Source organism: Sceloporus occidentalis, unplaced genomic scaffold (assembly GCF_023333645.1).
Source record: "Sceloporus occidentalis isolate IW3139 unplaced genomic scaffold, rSceOcc1.0.p SCAF_1, whole genome shotgun sequence".
Lineage (NCBI taxonomy): Eukaryota > Metazoa > Chordata > Lepidosauria > Squamata > Phrynosomatidae > Sceloporus > Sceloporus occidentalis.
In genome coordinates, this window is record NW_028316981.1 from 136071586 (window position 1) to 136091879 (window position 20294).

A 20294-nucleotide genomic window follows, 5' to 3' on the forward strand; every position below is an offset into this window, starting at 1 on the left:
AAAGACTGAGGCGTTGTTTTTTAAACCCTCCCCCCCTCTGACCCAGCGAACAATGGAACAGTCCATTTCGTTTCCAGTCTGGGGGATGTTACATATATGTATATATACATTGAGGGGGAAATCGGGGTCATGTGGGAAGGAGGCGGAGCTTGGGGAGGGTCACGTGGGGACCTTTCCTGAGGGGAAGGGAGGGCGGACATAGAGGTGACGCAGAATAGATGTTTCCGGACGCCATTGGGCGCCGTGACGCAGGGGGCGTGGGAAAGGGGCCGGAGCCGGCGATGTGGGAGACTCCTCAAACTCCCTTACCTCTTTGGCGGGCGATACAGTTATTTCTGCAGGCTGCGCTTCTCTATGGTAACCAGCGCAAGGAAAGCTTCCGGGTCGCGTCGGAGAAAAGGAAATGCTCTCCATTTCCCTTCCGGGTCGCGTTCCAGGTGGAAGAAGCAGCATGGAGGCGAAGGCCGGGCTTGGTTCAGACGCGGCGCTAAGGCGAAAGCGGCCTCGGAAGGGAAAGAAGGGGCGCGGAGGGGGCATGGGGCCCGAAGACGGCTGCGAAGGAGAGGCAGCGGCTGCCGAGGAAGGCCTCCGGGCGCAGCACTTGACCCTTCTGGCGGGGAAGCCGGCGGCGGAGCGGGGCCTGGAGGAGCTGGTCTTCGGGGACGCCGGCGAAGGAGCCGCCTTGGTGCGAAGGTTGCGGGGCCCTCGCCCCCAGGTAGCCCTCGCCTCCTCCTCTTCTTTTCGCAGAACCCCGCAGGCGCACAACGCAGTCTGCAGAACACACCCTGCAGAAATAACCCAGTTCGAGGCCGCTTTAACTGCCCTGGCTCCATTCTAAGGAATCCTGAGAACTGTAGTTCCGTGAGACATAGATGCTTCTCTGCCAGAGAGAGGGCTCTGGTGCTGCCACAATAAACTACAGTTCCCAGGATTCCCTAGGGCAGTTAAAACAGTCTCAGATGGTGTTTTGGACGGGGGCGACCAGATTTCCCCACAGCAAAGGAGGACAAGGCACAGCGCAAAATGTGGGATGTTCAAAAAGCTAAAGACACTCATAGAAAGATAAGTCCGTCCCTCTCAGTCATGCTCAAAACGCAGGACAGTTTGGAATTCCTCCGTGGTTCTCAACCTTGGTTCCCCCAGGCATTTAAGACTTCAGCTCCCAGAATCCCTGATCGTTTGGGTAAACTGGGTGGGACTTCTGGGAGTTGAAGTCCAAGACATTAGGAAAGCCAAAGGTTGAGAACCACTGCCTTCGACAAAAGGTTGGAAAAGGAAGACGTCTGGTCACCCGCTTACCTCCCCAGCAAGAGTCTCTGTTCCTTTACAATTATATTATATATTATTCCCCACAAAAAAGCTCTGGGACTCAAGCCAGCTTACAGTGTGAAAGAGTACAATTAAAAACATACACAACTGAGCATTAAAACAGAATTAAGCTGTTACAGTATTAAAATGCATCACTCAATAAAACAAAAAGATGCATCTTTTAAAAATAAATAAATGAAGGCACCTAAAAACAATACAGTTAAAACAGCACAGTATCCTCAGCCTGTTCTGAAGCTGCCTGGAAAGCAGGAATTCAGCATGTGGGGGTTTTATGGGGTGTTGTGCAGCATCAGCAAAAGCAACGCTTGTATTAAGGAGACCAGAAGCTTTGGTTCATTTGATCAAAAGAAACAGTGAGAACATGATTCAGTAGCCTAGGCTGGGAACTGAGGGGTCCTGCAATAGTAACAAGCAGGGTTAAGGAAGGGAGAGGCAAAAGGGACCACATTGTAAATATGCAATTCCTAATGAAGCTTCCAAAGGAATTTTTGAAGAAAATCACCATGGGTTTCGTAGACTATAGCAAAGCCTTTGACAGCATAAATTGTGAACAGCTATCACTTGTTCTTAAAGACATGGGAGTGCCACTACATTTGATAGTCCTCATGAGAAAGTTGTACTTAGGAGAAGAGGCTACCGTTAGAACATAATATGAAGAAACAGAATGGTTCATAATTGGTGAAGAGGTTAGGCAAGGCTGCATATTGTCACCCTAATTGTTCAACTTATATTCAGGACTTCATTTATAGTACAGGTATGAAATTTGAGGGCTAGCTCACACTGTGTATATGTGGGATTGGAAAACTGACTTAAGGAGTAGATCTCCCTCTCAGAGGTACTTAATATTTTAATAACAGGAGATGAAACAATTCATGACCAATTGGACATTGCTACACTTCTCAATACTGTAGCAATTAGAAACCTTCAGTTTTGTGTGTTCTATTTATGTTGTATCATGGAAGTCACTTGCAAGTCAGAGGAACAGCTGTGTCCCATGTTGGCTGGGTTGGGGGGTGAGTCCTAGGATTCAGGCACCAATATTGCAGAGGCTGCACTTTTAGTTATTTGGCTTTTAGAGTCTAGAAATAAACAAAACGGATTATAGAACAAGGATGGGCAATTTGTGGTTTTCCATATGTTTTTGAATGTCATACCTAGTCAGCATAGCAAATAATGGCTATAGCAGTCCCACAGCTTATAGAGGGCCACAGGTTTCTCCCTCCCTCCTCAGAAGAAGTTAAACCTTCTCAGTCCTGATCTGTAGCCCTTTTCTTTTTTTAAAAAAATGACATAATGTTTTTCTATTAAGGTTACTGATGTACTCAGTGGAAACTTTCTGGAAGGTGAATCAGAGGATTCAGAAGTGGAAAATGAATCGGAGGACAACTCTATTCCATCAAAAAAGCCAGCGTGGATAGATGAAGATGATGAAACTGAGGAAATGTAAGCAATCTTCATAGTAAATTCACTTGTCAATTGAATGTGCTAAAACAAGGCTGCATTTGGAAGCAAGTAATATTTAATTATATCAGACTTGTGTCTCAGTTTATATGTTTGGAATGAGACACTAAAGAAGGGGTAGGCAATAAGACCCCAGAAATGAACTGCTGGTTTTAAAAATGTTCTAAAAACAAAATTTTTGTAGTTGTATGGCTTGGACTAGTTGACTGGTCCAGTGAACTTTATGGCTAAGTGGTGATTAGAACATGTGTTTCCTTTATTGTCATTCAACACTAAGCATACGGTTTTGTTCCAGAATTGATATGACCCATCGATACCGAAAAAACATGATGAAAAGTGATGCAGAAAGGAAACTTATAAAAGAAAAACTTCAAAGACGACTTGAAGAACAGTAAGTTTTAATAGTAACTTGAGAAAAAGAAATTGTAATCTCAGACATACTATTTTTAAAAACTATTTGTTTCAGTTCTAACATTAAGTATCTGGTTTTGTGCAAAAACTTTGTATGCAAAATCAGTTTGTAGTTCTACTCTAGAGTATTTATACCCCAGTCTTTAGGCACAAAGGCCCTCAGAGTGGTTTACAGGTTGTTAATTTGACAGTTACCTGCCTTCAGGCTTATATTCTAGAAAGACATGACACAAAAGAAGAAGGGAATATCAGTGGGGAACAGATCCAAGTCAAGCAGATACTGTTGGTTCTTCTCTCCCTTCAAGGCCATGGCAGTGGCAGTTGGAATGGAAGGATGGCCTTTCATCTGCCTCTGGGGCTAAGCATAGTGAAGCTGTGCCTGCCTCTTCTCTCCTTCTGAAACCAGGGATATGGCAGTTAAGATGGAGGGAGGGCCTTTCATCTGCATCTGCCTGCACAGTGGCATGTATTGCAATATGCTGCTACAAAGGGTCTCCTTCTTAATACAGAGAAAACCAATTTATGAAAAGGAAGAAACTAGTTTCTGCAATATGAACAATTTGAATTAAGCCCAACAAAAAGGAAATGCGGGTAGGTGTGTATGTGTACTTCAGATCATTTCCACATATTATTCAAAATGAAAAGTCTTTTCATTCCAGAATCCTTAATCTAGGGTTGCTTCTACATGGCAGCAATAATGCAGTTTGACATCACTAACTGCCATGTCTCAGCGATGTGGATTTTTGGGCACTGTAGTTTATTTTGACATCGGAGCTCTGACAGAGAAGGCTAAATGTATCGCGAAACTACATTTCTCAGAATTGCATAGCATTGAGCCAAGTGGTGTCAAACTGCATAATTTCTGCAGTGTGAGTGCAGTGTATGTGACTTTTTTCTGTTCTTGCATGACAAGATGGTTGTATATGTTACTACAAGAAATCAGGGATGAGGAACAGTGATGGAAAACAGAATGAGCAAGCCCAGCTTCCTCCCTTTCTCATGTCCTACACATTTTCCTCACACTTTTTCAACTGTCCTGCTCTTCATTCTTCCTCAAATTTGGGTGCCGTATGCTATTTATAATATTTCTGATGGCTTTGGGATTACTTGCCTATACAACACTATATTATGTTAATAATTCTTGGCAAAGTAAAATTCTTCTTCCTTAGATTTCAAAGTGCTATGGGAACAACTCCTTCTTGGGCACAGAGGGGCATGAAAAAGAAGTTAAGAAAAGCAAAACATGAAGGTAAGTGTGGGCCTTTCTGTAATGCAAACTATAGCAGCAAAGCTAATTGTGCTTATTTACAGACATTTCTGTGAATCTTGAAACATCTTAGGACAAGGGTGGTAATTGTGTGGCCCACTAGATGTGGTTGTACTGCAACTCCCAGCAGTCATAATTAGCATAGCCAACGGTGTAAGGAATTCTGAGCGTTACAAAACAACATCTGATGGGCCACAAAGTTCCCTGCTGTAAGAGCAGGGAATATGTAGCACAAGCTAATTGTCAACTCAATACAGTTCAGAAATTTTCAGTTTTAACTTACTCCTCATTAATATGGCTGCATGTCAGTATTTCTAAGCTCAGGTAAAATTTTGAAAAAAATATTTAAAATAATTTATTCTGTTTAAGATGACAGTGAGGATGAAGGTGATGATGATTTGTTATGCAAGACAGGCAATTTTCTGGCAACGTCGGACTCTTTACCAAAAGGCATTTTACAGGTAAAAAAAAGTACTTGTATATATTATGCTCTAGTTACCATCTTTGGGCAAACTCACCAATTTGAAATATTCTTGATATGGTAAATGGTATAGAAATACACTCGGCCCTCGGGTTACGAAATTAATCCGTTCCGCCGCCATTTTCGTAACCCGGAAGGCTTCGTAAGCCGAGAAAGCCATAGGCGCTAATGGAGAAAAGCCGCGATTTGGTGCGAAATAGCGCCGAAAAGCACCAAAAGGTTATTCGTAACCCAGAATAACCTTCGTAACCCGGAAATATTTTTTATTTTTTATTTTTTTCGTAACCCGGAAATTTCGTATCCCGGCGCATTCGTATCCCGGGGTAAGAGTGTAGATTAAATAATAAAGGTCATTCATAGGCATTGGAAAATCTGACTTCACCACATTTAGTGGAAATACTACTTTTATAAGGAAAGATGCCAGGTAAAACAGTTGGAATATTTTCATACATTAAATATGTAACTGGCAAAATCATTATCAGTGTAACGATGTCATACGTTCCGTGGAACTATAGCAGTGTCTGAAAATTGTCATTTAGCAGCTGGCCTACACTTACATGTTTTGTCTTGTGCTGTTATGTCAAACATTGACATCCTTGGGAAATTTCAGCTTGAATCTGAGGTATTGTTTTCCTGTTTTCCTCTCAAATACTTTTTGTTCTGTGTCCTGTTTTCTAGACTGTGAGCCATCTGGAAGAACAGGCTATATATGTTTAAATAAATTTTCCACTCTGTGCTTGGATAATATCAGTTTTAGATTCTTGAATGTTTAACCTGTATATTAGTATGTTGTAAAAACTAGAAAATATAGAAACTGTTTCAAATATTGTTCACTTTTGATTTTGAATGCTATTTCACTGTTTATCTGAATTATGAACAAGTTCGAAGGAATATACTCCAGTAATGCAGACTTTATTCTTAGATTTTACATTTCTGTCATCCTGTTTCTTCAAAGTTATGCAGTTCTACAATAACTATGTATGTTCTTCTTCTTTTTCAGATGAAAAACTGTTTGCATGCTAATAATGAACGCCAGTCAGATGTCAGACTTTCAACTGTGCAGTTCCATCCTTCTGCTCAAGTTGTTATGACTGCTGGGTTTGATCGGTCTTTATCTTTGTTCCAGGTGAGGAACACCTGGCTTGGGGGAGTGGCTGTGTGTGTATGTACTTTGGAACAGTTAGTTTTTTTTAATCAGGTACATAAATTCTAAATCAACTGTGTTATAGTTGCATTTATTTTAAAAAATTATGTACACAGTGAGGTCAAAAATTTCTGCATTTTTCTCATTTTAGGTGGATGCGATCACTAATCCAAAAATACAGAGCATACATTTGGAAAGCTTTCCAATCTACAAGGCATGTTTCAGTGCAGATGGAGAGCAGGTTATAGCCACTAGTACCTACAATAAACTGTTCTATATATATGACATGATGGGGGGAAAGATTATTCCTATAAACCATATCAGAGGTAAGTTTTTAATTGCTTTTCACATTTTTATCCCAGTTGCTTTTTAAGCACCTAAGAATACTGATTATCAATCTGTTTGTAAGACTCAATAATATAATTTGGTTTTTCTGAACTAGATAGAAGAGGCTTGGTAAATATTTTGTATCCTTTTAACTGCACGTCAACTTAACTGTAACTGGTTCATTGTTTACTGTAGACAGACTGTTTGGGGGAGCAGTGAAAGAAGTCCTCCTGTAGTACATAACTTGAGCGATGTGGAGGACAGGCAGGAGGATATGTGTATAAAAGGAATATACTCCCTTGTCTGCTGCTTAGAACTACATTGGCTTGTTAAGGCACAGGGACTGGAAGATAAATGCTAACGTTAAGCAGGTGATTGGCTGCTCAGTAACCTAGATAAGAGTGTTTTGAGATAGACCTGTGAGAAATAAATGATCATTACATTACTGTATATACTCATACACACACACACACACACACACACACACACATTCCCCGAATAAATTCTCCGGCCTCAGAATGATTACCCCCTCACACCATGTATTTACTACCACCCTACCTACGTCTTGTTTATTATAAATGGATTTTAAAACTCTTTTAATTGTAATATATTTAATTCTTTTTAAGGGGCTGATGTTGTAATTTTATGTATTTTATTGTATGTGGATGTTTTACTGTGAGCCTCTCTGATTGTTTTGCTAACGAAGAGCAGGATATAAATAAAAGTTTTATTTTATTTATATATAAATCTAGAAATTCTAGTCAAAAATGACCCCAAGAAAACCTGAGTTGACTTATCCATGGGTCAGTGTAAGAAGTGTACTTTAACTCTTACTTTAAAAAATAAAGGAGAGATCTCCTTTCTGTGAGTAGAGTGACAAAAGGTGAGCATTTAGTCAATCCTGAGAGCACCTAAAAATAAGCACTGGCTGCCTCTGCTCTCTTACCCATCCAGTCTTTAGGGTGAGCACAAACATTTATGCCTGCCAGAATTTTGTATGTTGTTTAGTATTGTTTTCCTTTGCTTCATCCTTTTCATCTTTTGTTGCATGCCCCTGTGTTTTACCCTTGACGTATCCACGGGTCATATCAAAACCCATAGTTTTGGCCCCAAAACCTGTCCTCAGCTTATACATGAGGTTGACTTTGGTAGAGAATATATGGTAAATTTAAAATGTTCTCAGAACATGACTATGAGTGTGATGTAAACGCTTTATTGTGTATATAACTCTTTAAGATATTATTCAGTCAAAGATTGAACCATTGTGTCTTTCAACTGGGAAAGTTCCTCAGGAAAATTCATGTATAATTTCATGCCAGTTTTTAAAACCACTCTTATTAGTAACAGAAAGGATTGGCCAGGTTAGTCTATAATTTCCAAGATGAAATCCAGAGTAATTTGTTTAGCATGTAGAAAAAATGACTTTTTGTGCCTTAGGTTTGCAGTCCTCATTATGGTCATCTAAGAAAAAGACCCATTAAAACCAATAGGAGTTACTTTTCAGTAGATGCATTGTGTTCCATTTTAGACCTATTCTTAACTAGGAGTCAGGGGCTGTGCAGACCAGTGGCTAAACGCTACCTGTTTTTGCCTCAGAAGGAGGCCACAGCAACGACATGCCATGGCCTCCGGAGGGACCAAAAAGAACCCACTTCTGGATGGATTATTTTTCTGTCCCGGAAGGGGCACCATAGGCATGCTCGCACGCCATGATGATGCCCCTTGTGCACAGCACCGTTTGGGTGCTGCGTATGACAAGTGTCATCATGGCGCACGCTGTGTAAACTAGCATGTGCCAGGATGGCACCCGGGCGCCACAGTGTGGGCTTGGAGCATCCAGACTGCAGGCCAGTACAAAGGACCAGTCTGTAGAGCCCCTAAGTCTCATTGACTCAAGGGGACTTATTCCTGTGAAAGCATAGCCATTTTGTTAGTTTACATGTAGGTTTGGGAAATTAAATTTTATATGTCATAGAACTATAATTGTTTCTTTGCTTTCAAATTAAGGTTTAGAGGAGAAGATTGTCAGAAAATTTGAAATATCTCCAGATGGGAAATTCTTACTTGTTAGTGGGACATCAGGCTATTTGCATTTGATAACAATGAAGGTAAAATTCCTGCTTAAATGTCCAGAAAAAAGTATTCCTAATTCAGAATGAATCAATAATTTGTTGGATTTCTTCTCTTTGTTAAACTCTTGGTTTCATCTAGTTGAGTTTTGTGTTGTACAAATCTTAGTTTATTCAGATGATTTATTTTTAAAAATGTCAGTATGTTGGAGACAGTAAAGGTAAAAAAAAAAAACCAGAAGCATACTAGAGGGCACAGTGATGTGTTTTATGTGCTATTAAAGAAGTATGTTTTCAAAACAGATTTTAAAAAATGTTTTGCACATCCTGACAGTTCCATCCCCAGCCTGAGACTAAAAGGGCCTTTTTGTTTCATTGAAATCAGGCATTATAATTTGATCTTAAAAGTAATCATTTGCTAAACATTATCTGTCTGTCTTAGACAAAGGAATTTGTTGGAAGCATGAAAATTAATGGGAAGGCAATTGCATCAACCTACTCTCCTGATGGGACTAAAATCTACACCCATTCTGGTAAGGCTTTCAGACAATTTGTAAATGTTCATTGTTCAGTTAGAGAATGACCTAATTTATCTGTACTGATGCTCTTATATTGTTTATATTTTTTTAACTTTAAAAAGCATGTAGTAGCAAAGTTTGGAAGGTTGTTTTTTAAAAATATTGTGTGACTTTTTGTATATCTCCAAAAGGACAACTTGATGCTGTTATTGTATGTATTCATATATGTCAAGAAATTTTAGTCAAAAAATTGACCCCAAAACATGAGTCGACTTATCCATGGGTCAATGTAAGTTCTGTACTTTAACTCTTACCAGAAAAGGAATCATCCTCTGGTGAAAGGCAAAAATATAATCTGTCCTGGAAAGCACCGCCTCTACTCTCTCATCCATCCAGCCTTTAGTGTGACCACAAACAGTTATAACTTCTGAAGTTCTTTGACATTGTTTGTCTTTACATCTGTTTCATCCTTTATATCAGGGGTAGGCAACCTGCGGCCCGCGGGCCGGATGCGGCCCGGCGAGGCCTTGGGACCGGCCCTAGCCTGGTCCTGCCGCCAATTGCCGCCGGGGCCTTTGGGGGGGCAGTTGTCTATAGAAGCCTCAGAAACATGCATTTATTTTAACATTTTTTAAAAAATCAGCAAATTTTTTCACGTGTCCTCCATTTTTTTAAAAAAAGTGTCTTCCATTTGAAAATTTTGTCCTACATTTGTCCTGGTTTATTTATATATTTAATTTTTTTTTAAAAAAAATATTTAATTATTTATTTTTTGGCTTTGGCCCCCCAGTTGTCTGAGGGACAGCAACCCGGCCCCCGGCTCAAAAAGATTGCCTACCCCTGCTTTATATCTTTTGTTAAATGCCCCTTTTTTTTACCCTCGATTTATCCAGAGGTCATATCCAAATTTATGATTTTGGCCCAAAAACTACCCTCGACTGATATACAAGGTCGACTTATAGTTTATATATGGTAGTTGCAGTACCATAGTAATCTAATTACTTGTTACTTTTCCCCATTTTTATTCATTTTTGAAACCATCTTAAAGGTTAAAAAAGGGCTAAAATTTGAAAAGAAAATCCTCTATAAATTGCCCTCCAAAAGATTTTACCGTAAAAAGAAATGAAGAAAAGCCATTGGTAAACATAGGAGTTACACTAAAAGATTGATAAATCACAATGTCTAAGTTATGGAAAAGCATGCCTTTATGCCTGTGTTACCTCAAAAAGTAATGTGTTACAGATGTTGTTACTTATAGCATGTTGCTTCAAAGCAAAGGATAGCAGCATGTATTAAAATGTAAAATAATATTGCAAAATTTACAACCCAAACAGCTTTATTTATTTATTTATTTATTTATTTATGGGATTTATATCCTGCCTTTCTCCCAAAACTGGATTCAAGGTGACTGTGCTATAGAGAACTAACCGTACATTTGAGCTTTTGCATCTTCAGGTTTACATGTCAGTGCCTTTTAATAAGATTTGCAGCAAAAGAACAAAAAAGAATCCATCAGCTCCTTTGAGATTAAATGGGAAGAAGAAATTTCTGAACAAAAGAATAGTTAGGATGTAAAACCTGAGGTTAATACAGTAGAACCAACATTCTGATGCATTAGTAATATATTCATATCATATATACTTGACTATAAGTTGACCTCATGTCCTGGTGGCGCAGTGATTAAATGCCTGTACTGCAGCAACTCATTCACAAACCGTAAGGTTGTGAGTTCAGTACCAGCCAGGAGCTCGGGCTCAGCTCAGGCTTGCATCCTTCCAAGGTCACTAAAATTAGTACCAAGCTTGTTGGGGGCAATTAGCTTATACATTGGCACGTTACAGACTGCCCGTTTGGGGCGGCCTGTAGGCGCTCCTTTCCCTGCTGGATTGGGGCCTCAGCTGCCAGAATGGCAGCCTCCGAGGCCCCAATCCCCCACTTTCCAGGCTGCGGGGAAGCGGCAAAAGGCTGCTTCCCTGCGCCCTGGAAAGGGGTGTCCTTGGGGCTTCATGCCCCAAGGACACCCGATGGCAGCAGGGAGAAAGGGGCCGCTTGGCCCCTTTTTCCTTTGTGTCGCTGGCGCAGCTGTCTAGGGTTTGGTGCATGCGTAAGGCATGCCCTTTGCCTAACCCTAGTATGTCCCCAGGACGTACTTTACGCCCGTTTGTAATGGGCCATTGTAAACTACTTAGGGAGTGCTTGAGTGCACTGAGAAACAGTATAGAAATGTACTTGCTATTGCTATGTTGAGGGCAGGTTTTGGAGCCATAATTATGGATTTTTATGTGACCCACAGATAAGTTGAGGGTAAAATCTAGGAGCACATAACAAAGGATCTAAAGGATGAAGGAAAGGAGAACAATGACAAAGAACTTAGAAAACTCCAGGCTGGATGAGTGAGAGAATGGGGTGGGGGGACGGGACAGATTACACTCTTGCCTTTCACCAGAGAATGATTCCTTCTTCAAAATAAGAGTTAAAGTACAGTACAGTGGTACCCCGGGATACGAATGCGCCGCCTTACGAAATTTCCGGGTTACGAAAAAAAAATATTTAAAAAAACTGTTCCGCGTTACGAAAGTTTTTTCGGGTTACGAAAAACCTTTTGGTGCTTTTCGGCGCTATTTCGCACCAAAAAGCGGCTTTCGCTATTAGCGCCTATGGGCATTTCGGCTAGCGAAAGTTTCCGGGTTACGAAAGCGGCGGCGGAACGAATTACTTTCGTAACCCGGGGTACCACTGTACCTACATTGACCTATGGATAAATTGACTTTGTTTTTTTGGGTCGATTTTTTTTTTACTAAAACTTCTCTATGCTTATACATGAGTATATACAGTATATTACTTTATCTGTTTTCTTCCTTATGTGTCTTTTTTATCAGCTGAGGGTGAAGTCTTTATATGGGATGTGAAAAGCAGGCGGTGCCTGAACAGGTTTACTGATGAAGGTTGTTTGCGTGGTATGTCTATTGCTGTCTCCAAAAACAGCCAGTATGTGGCATGTGGGTAAGTGAAAGCAAAAGTTACTTCCAAGTCAGTATGATTAAGACTACTGACTTAATTATGTTTAGCTACTCTCCAGATTATCTAGAAACAAATTGAAGTGTCATCTAATATCCTAGCAGCTTCCAGTAGCAACCATTCTCTAGGATGCATCTACAGAAATAAAACAGTTTGATACCACTTTAACTGCCATGGCTCCATCCTATTGAATCCTGAGATTTTAAGTTTGGTGAGGCACCAGCACTCTTTGGCAGAAAAGACTAAATAAAGACTTTGTAGAACTACAAATTCCAGGATTCCATGTGATGGAGTTACAGCACTTAACATGGTGTGGAACTGCATTATTTCTACAGTTTAGATGTACCCTAAATCGATTTATAGAGCCTTGCTTCAGTGGTGGGGATGGGGTGTGTGTGCTATGGGGAATTTCAAAATCTGATGTGAGCTGATCACTTGCAATTTTGAAAACATGAGAAATCTGCATTTTTGGAGGGATTGCATTCTTTTGCTAGCTCCTGAGGCAGATTTGGCCTGCAGACCTGCCAAAGTTCCTCAGCACTGCATTACAGGAAAAGTGGAAAAACTCAACAGTAACGCAAGTAGTTACTGCTCCGATGCTATTTATAATGTACATAAATACAGTAGATGGAACAAAACCTAGAAAAAATATCTTGTATATCTACCTGTAGCATAAAAGCTTAATATGAACCAAGTATCAATCCTAAAAGATGTCTACAAAGAAGAAGTCACAGTTGAAATATGTGAAATAAATGTAATATTCCCTCCTCACAGAGTAAGATAGTCATTCTTTTAGTTCATATGTTCTAATTGTAACAGGTCCTTTAAAGAGTTTGAGCTTTCATACATATTGACACTTTATCCTGCCGGTGGATGATGAACTCATTACTTCTTTTGGAAATTAAGGGATACTTAAATATGTTACAGCATGGGGGCCGATGATTATTACAGAATCTAGGAATAGTGTAAAGCAGGAACCTTTTCATAAAATAAGTAGCATACCTATAACATTTAACAAGGAATTAAGCTACACTGAACCTACTGAAACTTCTGAATAAATGTATATTCAGAGTGTGCCAAATCTAAGCATATTTCTCAAGTAGCTTATTTTTTTGAGATGTAAAATTTTAATTCATCATATATTCTTTGGCAGTTGTACAAAACGATTTTCTGTGGGGGAATCTGTAGACTGTTTTGTAAAAGACATTATTTTAAAGCTTTTTGTTCATAATTTAGCGTATCACAATGTTCATTACATTAATATGATTTTCCTATAATTATATACAAAGATTTCATGATAGAAAGCAACCTTATATACAGCTGATGGTATATTTGATTTTGATATGTATTAATATTGGCCTGTTTTTCATTATCCTTACAACTTTTTATGGCTTTTAACTATTCCTTCTAGTTCCAGTTCTGGAGTTGTGAATGTGTATTCCCATGATGATTGTCTCAGACAAACCAGTCCTAAACCTCTTAAAGCTATAATGAATTTGATTACACCTGCTACTTCATTAGTCTTCAATCCCACCACTGAAATTCTGGCAATGGCTTCAAATAAAGTTGATGAAGCTGTAAAACTGGTAAGAATGTTTTACAAAAGGGCTTTTCATTGTGTGCTTTATGGTTCACTTGCTGCTATTAATCAAAATTAGAATCCAGTTGGCCAAAAAAATACAGTTGAATACATCATCTTTTTTTAAAGTAATAATTTCAAAGGTTAATGTATTGGATTATTACTACAAGAGAAAACTAAAGACCTTAAACTTTTATTTCCAACACTAAAACGCCAAAAGGATATTATTTTCTTCCTCAATCAAACTGTACTTGCTGTAACAAATATAACTACATTGTAACAAGATTTGCCTAAATTCATTTGCTGTCCCCAAGTAGAGTAAAAATACTAAGTGGCTTTTATATAAGTGTTGCATTAACCTTTCAACACTTGATTCAGTGGGTGTGGTCTAGTTGGTACTAGGAACAGAATTCAGGCTGTGGATGCCCACACGTCATCCCTACGTCCCACGTGTGGGTGGTGCCGCTGAATAGTGGCACTGCTGGCACGTAGTAGGGCTCGGGACCGTGCGGTTGGTGCGAGGTTCAGAGCCCTACTATCGCCGCCAGGATGTCACATCCTGGCAGTCTGTATCGGGCCTTAGTCTTCCATTGCTAGTCATCCCACCTCAAGATCTTTTTGCAGTATCTTGGCATGGATAATCCCTCATTTACAAAGGATCTACCTTTGTTCAGCTGCCTTGCCCCTATTTTAGACAAACTGTGATTCTTAAAACTAAGTATATACCTGAGATTTTTCCTCCAGATTACATCAACTGCTTTCCTGTATGGAGGTTAAACATGTGTCAACATATTTCTGGTCCTTTTTTTCTGAAGTGAACAAATTAGATATATAGTCACCCCTCCATTTTTGCGGGGGATCCGTTCCAGACCCCCCCCCCCCCCGGTTGGCTTGAATGGAAGTGCACGCCCATGGGAGCACACCCCATTTTGTCCCCCTCCGTTTGCTGCCATGAGGGATGTGGACTCTCAAGTCTGTGAAAATGGAGGGGCAACTAACTGTATGCTTAACATATCTGATAATTCCATGGCATCCTAGCTACTTAAATAATTATGGTGTGGTGGGTCTAATGTGAGCAGCAGACATAATTTTTTCACTTATGTGTTAGCTGCTTGATTGTTCGATACAGGAGATGTCTTTCAGTTGAAATAATTCTTGGGAAATGACCTTTAATATCAGAAGCACAGAAGGATCAAAATGCTCATCAGTAAATTCTAAGGCATATTTATTCCATCTAAGTGACTTAATAAAGAGGATTTCACCCCCAAATCCTAGTAGACTATTGTAAACATTTTGTAGGGCATATCTTTTTCCTAATTTGTATTTTTATAGCGCTTATGTAATAGGTGTCTACTTTTGAAACTCAGGAGTCAGTTCCCAAATATACCTCTATAGATGTAGGGTTTGTGATCCAGCTAGGGAATTAGACTGGTAGACTGGGTTTTTAAAAACACGTATGACATCTAAGTGTGTTATCATTACCCTCCCCGTTATTTGACTGTTTTGTCCCCTTATTAACAGGTCCACATTCCTTCACTTACCATATTCTCAAATTTTCCGGTATTCAGAAGCAAACAGATATATTTGGCTAACTCCATGGATTTCTCACCACGAAGTGGATATTTTTCCATAGCCAATAGCAAAGGCAAAGCTTTGTTGTATAGGTATGTAAATTACACTGATGGAATTATGATGATACTGGCATACCATTGGTTCTGCCGTTGTTAGTTAATCATACTAAAATATCAGATAATGGAACAAATTTTACCATGTGTTAGCAGAATGGAGAATTAAATGTATTTTCAAATTTTGGGCACATTTCAGACCTCATGAAACTCTTTAGGTGTTGTATGATTTTAATGGGATCATCCATTTAAATTTTAATGGGAGTACCCATGTATATATAATACTTAAATGAATGGTACTTATCAGCTGACCCCAGAAAGAACTAGGCTTGCCTACACCGTATGAAATCAGTATTCTTAAGTGCTTTTAGGATTGCAGCCTTCAAACTGGGATTGATTTACCTCAGGGGGTGAGTTCCCTTAAAGTGCTTACATTTTTGCATACTACCTGAAAACCTGCTTGTTCTTATTTTCTTCTTTAACCCTTATAGAGAGAATATATATTTCCAGAGTAAAATGTTCAGGTTTTTGTAATAAAACAGTTTAGAATTATTGTGATCTATCTTTAAAAGACAGAGCAATCTGCATTGTAGCATAGAAGGGTAGGAATATTACCTAGACTCTTGAATAACTTGTTCATATTTTAACTTTGCAGATTGAAGCACTATTCCAGTTTCTGAATTCACTACTTTAGAATGAGGTAATTATCCACTAAAGTAGATGTATATCTGGAGAACCGATGGTACTATACTTTAAATGTTCTTTTTGTCAGAAAGGATGTTTTCTGTCAGTTTACTGGAGATCACTATGCACAACAGTGGTAAAATTTTGATGATTGGTGAATTTAGCAAGTCCAATGAGTAGTAAGTCTCCTTATGTTTATCAGAGCTTGGAAAATTATATTAAAATAATCTGCCCTGTTAATTGCATATATGTATTTGTACCTGAATAATTTTTAGGGTACTTCATTGTTATTCCGCATTAGTTTTTTTAAAATAACTTTTTTCACTACTCATTACTTCTTGTTAAAAAAATTACAGACTATTAAGGAGTAACATAAAAATTGAAGAAGATGCCTTGAAATGCCCTTAAGATGATATGAAAAGTATTAGTACCATAGAAATAATTGCCTTTGCTGTCCCCAATTTGGCATTGTTCCTCCTTGTGGACTTGCTTTTTAAATGTCACTTTTCCATCACATTTATAAAAAAACCACTCATTACACATAACTGTTACTTGTAACTCATTATTTGCAAGCTCTGGTCTTGGTTAGGAAGCTGTACAGTTTAATATTGCTATAGTTGACAGAAGCACAAAGCTGTCAGTTGAAATGCAAAAAGGTTTGGTTTTTGAATTTTGTTGTTCACAGACATGTTGAGTTGTATCTTCTAGTAGTGAATTTGATCCTACTATTAATTTCAAATGTTACTATTAACTAAGAACTGAAACCCAATGTTTTTATCCAGTTGGCGTCCTGCTGCTGGTTTGAAGACGCTTTGATCCACCAGAGATTTCATCAACGTAATGGTGGTGAAGTGGGTGTCATGGTGCCCTCTGGAGGGCTGATAACTTCTAGAATAGCCTTGGAAGTGTCTTGTTGGACTACAGAGAGCAGGGGTGATTGTTGTAAACTATTTCCCCCCTCCTTTACATTGATGAAAACCTTGGGCCTAGCTCAAATGTAAAATCACTTAAGCTTACATTTTAAATAAAAAGACCACTGGTTACACAAAAATATCTAAGATCAATCTTGTGCACACTTACTTATGTAGAGCCATACTAAACTCAGCAAAACTTGTAAATATACATAAATAGGATTTCCTATGCAAGGAGGCTGTGTAATTTATTCTGATCTGAGTGGCTCTACATACCTTTTATAGACAGGGTGCAGTATAAAGCTAATAAATATTGTTACAGACAACATTCAATATTCTTAAATCCCTTGGTGTTTTAACATTGTTGATCATAAAGCTAAGAGACAAACACTTTTTTGTAGGATGCAGTCTTTCAAAAAAGCAAAATGTATTGATTTGCTATTCGTACTTTTCTCTCTGCAGATGACGTAATCTCTGGTTCTAAAAATGTGGATTCATGTTTTGTTCATTGTTTTAAGATTTTTTCTATCTATGTACATGAATATCAATACATAGTTTTTTAATAACTTGCACAGACTGGTCTCCAATATTATTTCCAATACATTCCATTTATAGAAATACTTTACATTATTTATTTATAGCCCGCCCATTCACAGAGAATCAGGGCAAGTTACAGTAGTAAAAGAATAAATCACAAATCAAACAATATAAAAATTAATCCCTTCCCAATCCCCAGTCCTAAAACCAAAACAATATAAAATAGATTACACTATAAAAACATTATCACTATAAAATCAGCTAAAATCTGGGGAAGAATTTGATGGAAAGAGACACAACCAATGGTCGTAGTCGGAGGGGGGAGATTAGGTTGGGAAAGCCTGCCTAAGAAATCGGTCTTGACAGCCTTTTTAAAGGATGTTAGAGTGGAAATTTGGAGCAGCGATGGAATAGGCCCTCTTGGTAACTGGTCAGCCTGGATTTTTTAGGTTGAAGTACATTCTTCCCAGAAGATCATAATGTGCGGGATGGACAGTACGAGAGAAGGCGTTCCCATAAGTAGTCTAGACCCAAGTCATGTAGGGCTTTAAATGTAATAACCAACACCTTGTACTGTGCCCGGAAACTAATTGGCAGCCAATGAAGGGACTTCAGGACTGGTGTTATATGATCAGTTCTAGAAGAGGCTGCAATCAATCTGGCTTCCATGTTTTGTACTAGCTAGAGTTTTCAAACTTGGCACAAGAGTTGCCTCATGTAGAGCGCGTTACAGAAGTCCAATTAAGAGGTTACCAGTGCGTGTACTACTGTTTCAAGGTCTCCCGGCTCCAGGAAGGGATGTTGCTGGCATATCAGCCGAAGCTGATCAAGTGCTCCTGACCATTGTATCCACCATGCTGTCAGCTGAAGCAACGAGTCAAGAAACACCCCCAGAACATAGAGGTTGGCCACATCTGCATAGACATTTCTCACACCTCCAAATAAATGTTGTGAGCTATGTACTAAAATTGGAGGAAAATATGGGTTATAAATAGCACAAATATTACAGAGTGGGCTTTGGAGGCAGGAGGGAATGGGAAAAAGTAGCTTATTAGGAGGAGCAATTCTAGCCCAGGCTGTTTTGTGAGCAGAATTTGTTCTATGTCCCAAAATTTCTTTCAGTCTGTGGTAATACTTTGTATGGAGTCAGTATTAAAAGGCATTACATGAATCAGTTTTCAAGCTAGTCTAGTATACTCAGTAACAACAATGTAGTGCTGGCCTCATCTGATCACTTAGTTTAAAATAGTTTGTTTAAAAGAGTTCTTCAAGAAAGAAGTATTCGTACCAGTGGAACACTTTCCTGAATCAGCTGTACTCAGTCACAAATGCTTCTTAAGCAATCTCAAACATTGACACACAAACCCTCAACACTGTCCTGGATGCTGCACCCTAATTTTAAGCAAATAATTTCAAAGGACAAATTTGCACAAAATGAATCAAGATATTTTATGATTCTATGATTTATACCGTGTACTTTACAACATCTTGATTGGTTTGCATAAAATGTAGGAGAGAGTGGTCTTTTTAGCTCCCAAAGCCTGTGGTTATATTTAGGTATTTGAAAGTTATGACCAGCAATTTTCAAACCTAGTGAGCTAAATTGCTTATCCAAAGTACAGTAGACTGGCACTGAAATGGACAGGTTACTCACCTGTAACGGTATTTCTTCGAGTGGTCATCTGCGAATTCATACAAATGGGTTTTACTGCGCCTGCGCAGTGCTGTTCGGAAACCTCTAGAATCACTGGGCAAAGTACACTTTGCAACATATTAGAAACTTTTTGGCGGTAACCCCGCCCCCCTCCTATAAAGCCCCGGTTCCCGCTCTTTTCCCCAGTTCCAAATTTTTTCCCCGCCAAGTAGGCGATGTAAGACAGAGCCAAAGTGAGCAGGACACCGAGGGGAGGATGGGCGGGATTTGTATGAATTCGCAGATGACCACTCGAAGAAATACCGTTACAGGTGAGTAACCTGTCCTTCTTCTTCGTGGTCTCTGCGAATCATACAAATGGGTTTAGACTGACAAGCCTAGGTAAACGGCGGAGGGAGTGTCCTGAGACCCAAGCTATGGTAAACCAAGAAACTTTTATTACAGCAATAAACTTGTGAACCATCAAGAGTCAGTCCTGTTTCTTGCACACACCACAAATGTGGACAAAACCAACAAGGCAAGGAAGGGTATGCAAGGTCACGCACGACCATACCCATTGGCATTGTGTAAACATCATTAGCAGTTGCAATGTAATCATAACTTTGCAGAACCTGAGGAGAGAATGTAAGGTCATGCAAGACCAATCTCCCTCGAAGCTAAAACAAAAAGCATACCATAGACCAATTGACCAGCACCATGTACACAATAAGTCATCAGTGCAACCCCGAAACCAAGACAGCCCTCCCAAATGCTGCATCCCGAATTGCCCTGGTGTCCAGCCTATAATGTTTTATAAAAGTCAATGGCTGGGACCAGACAGCAGCCCTGCAAACATCTTCTAAAGAGATGCCAGCCAGGAAGGCAGAGGACGCTGCAACCGCCCTGGTCGCATGCGAACGGACTCTGGTCGGTACCGGTTTACCCGACAACTCATAACACAGGCGTATGGTGCTGGCCACCCATTTTGAGAGTCTCTGGGGCGACACCGGCAAGCCCTTTTTCGGTTCCGAGTAACATTGGAAGAGCCTTTCGGAACGACTCGAGCCCCTAGTCCTGTCCAGGTAGAAAGCCAAGGCTCTTCTAACGTCAAGCATATGGAGGTTTCGCTCCTCCACGGTTGACGGATTCGAAGCCAAGGTCGGCAACACAATGTCCTGGCACATGTGGAACAAGGATACCACCTTAGGTAGGAAGGTAATATCAGTCCGGAGCACCACCTTGTCTTTATGGAACCGGAGGAATGGTTCATCCCTCCGCAGGGCACAGAGTTCTCCCGCCC

At 39.7% G+C, this 20294-nt stretch overlaps 1 protein-coding gene across 3 annotated transcripts; it reads left to right on the forward strand.

Annotated features, from left to right (window-relative positions):
- Positions 1 to 219: 219 nt before the first annotated feature.
- Positions 220 to 17392, forward strand: UTP18 (UTP18 small subunit processome component). Of its 3 annotated transcripts, none has more exons than XM_089537723.1 (14): positions 220 to 715; positions 2639 to 2772; positions 3086 to 3181; positions 4371 to 4450; positions 4838 to 4929; positions 5950 to 6075; positions 6245 to 6419; positions 8428 to 8528; positions 8932 to 9022; positions 11887 to 12010; positions 13437 to 13611; positions 15126 to 15268; positions 15885 to 15929; positions 17287 to 17392. In XM_089537723.1, the coding sequence occupies exons 1-13, from the start codon at positions 404 to 406 to the stop codon at positions 15907 to 15909; spliced, it is 1674 nt and encodes a 557-aa protein (XP_089393849.1). In that variant the 5' UTR covers positions 220 to 403; the 3' UTR covers positions 15910 to 15929; positions 17287 to 17392. The 3 variants fall into 3 exon arrangements, with proteins under 3 accessions (XP_089393849.1, XP_089393858.1, XP_089393839.1); XM_089537732.1 differs by lacking the exon at positions 17287 to 17392 and adding an exon at positions 16696 to 17240 and having other exon boundaries at positions 220 to 685; XM_089537713.1 differs by lacking the exon at positions 17287 to 17392 and adding an exon at positions 16696 to 17239.
- Positions 17393 to 20294: the final 2902 nt, after the last annotated feature.